The sequence below is a fragment of the Crassostrea angulata genome, chromosome 8, assembly GCF_025612915.1.
Source record: "Crassostrea angulata isolate pt1a10 chromosome 8, ASM2561291v2, whole genome shotgun sequence".
NCBI lineage: Eukaryota > Metazoa > Mollusca > Bivalvia > Ostreida > Ostreidae > Magallana > Magallana angulata.
The window spans coordinates 42,190,310-42,194,106 of record NC_069118.1 but is presented as its reverse complement, the minus strand read 5'-3'; the positions used below and the strand labels follow the sequence as shown (position 1 = coordinate 42,194,106).

Here is a 3,797-nt window from a genome sequence, read left to right as displayed (position 1 = left end):
AGTTTTCTTCTTTCACGTATAGGAACTTTTTAAATAAAATAAAATAACAATAATAATATATTTAAGTAATTAAGCAAACAAGGTGCTAATTTGTCAATAATACATGTACTGTTACATGCATGAATACGTGTACATAGTTTGGGTTCATGCAACGACACATTTATATATATATATATATATATATATATATATATATATATATATATATATATATATGTGTGTGTGTGTGTGTGTGTGTGTGTGTGTGTGTGTGTGTGTGTGTCATTGAAATGTAACAGCAATGAATTTCTCCGTTTACATAGTTCTTACATCTCTAATTACCTTAATTACATGATGTTTTACATAAAAATAAATAATTACCTTACATGTAACGTTTGTTAAGCTGTAAGACAAAAAGAATTGTAATCACACTTTTAAGAGTAACTTGAGACTAGGTCCTTGCTTTGAAGATATTTGTACACAACAGTATAAGAACTATGTCGGCTCCCAAGCAACAAGTTGTGTTCATCGTCAATGCATACTGCACTCGGACTTATCGGGCAAAGCTCCGGTTTAAGAAGAAGGCACAGAAAGTTACCGTCCTTGTCTAAGAGATGGACGCTGGAACAGTTAGGTCTGAACGAAAAAGAATCGTTACACACCACAATCTGTCCAAGGACGTCCGTACAGATTCCACACGGGGTGAAGGTCTCCTGGGACCTTTGGCCAAAGTACGAGAACCGGTACCGGCCTGATCCAGTCACCACTACCACCGAGTAGGACAAAGCGTCCGATACACAGATGTCGCCATTAATGTTTTCCGTGATACAGTCTATACTTTTGTACAAATCTTTGAGTACACTCTTCTTTCGGATGTTCTGGACCGACTTCCCATCTTTGCTGTATCTGGTTATCTTACAAGAATGGCCCTTTCTCATCCCGACAAGTAAACTTTCGTCATGACCAACTGCAAAGCGAGAGGATGAGATGGCAGTTGGATTCCAATCTCCCGTGCTTACCAGAATCTCAGTGGACATATCGGTGCAGAGTTTGTACACAGCTTTATCGTGAAAGTCTACGTACATCACACCCAGACATCCAGTTGTGGCGGTGAAAGAACCCCCGTCACTTCTGGCTATGGATACACGAGTCAGAACATTCCCTTCCTTGTCCAAATGTGTCAGACTCCCATCACAATCACTAGCCCAAAATGTCGTTCCATCTGAGGAGGAACACAAGTGACTGACACTGATACAACTACTTTCATCATTGTGTATGGGGATTTCTCTCAGCTTTTCTGCTACATGATCCGTGTGTTTGGGGATAGATTCGTCTTTCACAGCTATCCATTTTGACAGTTTATTTCCCATTTGGAGTTACTATAGTTCCTGTAAACAAAATATTTAAATTACACGAACAAAAGTGTTAGATACTACTTCACAAAGCAGGCATGGACACTGAGTATATCACATTTAATTTACCATTTTACATTCACTCTTAACATAAATCTATATTGGTATTCCGTGTCTCTTCAGTGATCCCACTGGAGTCACGAAAAACATTATACGCATCTTATCAGACAGATAGTCCTGTTTTTGTCACAAATTAAAAGACTAGCGGAGTTCATTTGTCATCCATCGATTAATTTTTCTTAAATTTTGAATTTTCATCCCCATTTTCTGATAAACTTGGAAAGAATGTTGTGTTTGGATGACGATGCGCAGCCGTAGATTCTATCATCAAAGAACCAACCAATGAATTATAATTAGTACCACGTTATAGTGCAAATGGCTTACGATTATAAAACAATATTTAGATTAATCATAAAATTTGGCGTACATGTCGTTATGACATACACAATTACAGAGATCAGATCAGATTATACGTTTGTAATGATACGTCAAAACGACACATTTAGGCTCACAGATAGTTACCTGCCCAATATCGCTGTTGTTAAAATGCCCCGTGACTCATTTGTCAACACTTCCTTTTCTCGGTGCCTTTTGTTATCCAACAATATAGCCAACAGAATTACTTAATATCCATATACATGTTAATTGTCTTTTATAAGTAAATCCCCTTTTCTCCGACGCACTTGCACTGTACGAGAATTCAGACGTTTTAATCGTACGGTCATGTAAACACTACAAAAAGCGCATGGATTCTGAAGCATTAGCTAAGCTGTTACCTAAAGTGCATATCCGCGTAGCAAATTGATTTCTTTGAGGTTTGTTTACTTTAAAAGATAACATTGCAGAGTTGAACAAGAGAGAAAGAATTTGCAATTCTCGCTTCTGCTAGATTATTAATAATCTTTTTTGTTAATGGTACATGTATATCACAGGAATACTAGACTTAGTATACATGTTAGAATTTATAGGTACATGTATATAATATAATCCACTGAATATTTTTTATTCTTTTTTAAAAATTCGTAATCAGATCTTTCAATAACTTTGTCTCCTCAAAACTGCTTTAAAATGTATCTTATTATGTAGAATGGATTCAGTAAGAACGTTTGTTCAAAATCATTTATTTTACATCAACTGCCTGATTTCATTTGATGCCGTGTAGTGGCATCCAGACCCATGACCATGTGAAGTAGTTTGTTCAATCACTCTTTTTTTTATTTATACATTAATTTTTCCGTGGTTATTTTTATCTTTGATCGATTAAACAACTTTAATGTCTTGCCTTAAATAAGACACAAAATCCTAGGACTATTTTGAATTCTAATTTGTGTGTTTTTGTTTAATTCCTTAGAAACTCTTTTGCCTTCATCAAAGACAGCAATGGCTGACGTCAGATTTACAAAACGCTCTGAACAATAGACATAATACCGTTACTTTCTTTTGAGCAAGATTTAATACTTTCTTTGACTTAGGCCATTCCAAGTTTTTTCTATGTTTAGCGTCCGCGGACGGATTGGTTTTGAGATGTTAAAATAAAAAAAAACCTACAATAATTATTGTTGTTCACAAAATTAGATGCCTTTTTCATATGTTGGGCTCAGGATCACATTTTTAAATCCGGATCAGAAATCAAATATAAAAACGTTCAAAATGGAAATCATATAGTAGGTATTTGCTATGTTTGTATTTTTATTACAAAATTAAGAAATTACTTCAAAATATATAACAAATTTTATTTTGTTGAACCTTCAAAGTTGTGTATTTTTTTCTAAGGTTTGTGGTTTTTTCCTGATAGAAAGACAGGTTTTTGAGTTTTGGGTGGACGCTAAACCTGCGGGTCAATAGGCAGATGTCACCACCAATTGTGCTAGAGAGTGAAACAACTATAAATTTTGCGATATAGGGGGTTCATAATATGTTAAAATCGCCATGTTGTGACGTATTGTCACAAAAAGTATAAGGCATGGGGTAACGACTATCCTTAAATCGTATTAACGAAATGCACTAATTTGACCAGGTTAACTTAGCTAGTATACAAGCTTTTAGTCCTTTTGAAGGCCAAATGGTGTCTTCAAAAACCCATACCTGACCAAAGATGGAGGTCTGTAACGTGCAAGGGGGTCACTGCCTGTGATCCCCGCGGGCCCGTACCCGAGATAGAATCGGATAGCCCTGATTGCTGCCAATATTTACAAGTGCAGACTTTAATCACGCTCCTGCACATATATAGGGACTCAACGTTACGCAGGCAGGGATGACCGCACACCTACGCAACTGAACAGGTACCAACGTTAACGCAAGCAGGGATGACCGCACACTTGCGCCAACAACGCAACCTAACCCAAGCAGGGAGTGCCGCACACTTGCGCTAGAAAGGCCAGAACACCAACAGGGATGACCACACAC

At 36.9% G+C, this 3,797-nt stretch overlaps 1 protein-coding gene across 1 annotated transcript; it reads right to left on the bottom strand.

The window, feature by feature from the left end:
- Positions 1-293: 293 nt before the first annotated feature.
- On the bottom strand, positions 294-1,351 carry LOC128161383 (uncharacterized). Its single transcript, XM_052824664.1, has one exon. It carries the CDS (start codon positions 1,347-1,349, stop codon positions 414-416), a length of 936 nt encoding a protein of 311 aa, XP_052680624.1. The 5' UTR covers positions 1,350-1,351; the 3' UTR covers positions 294-413.
- Positions 1,352-3,797: the final 2,446 nt, after the last annotated feature.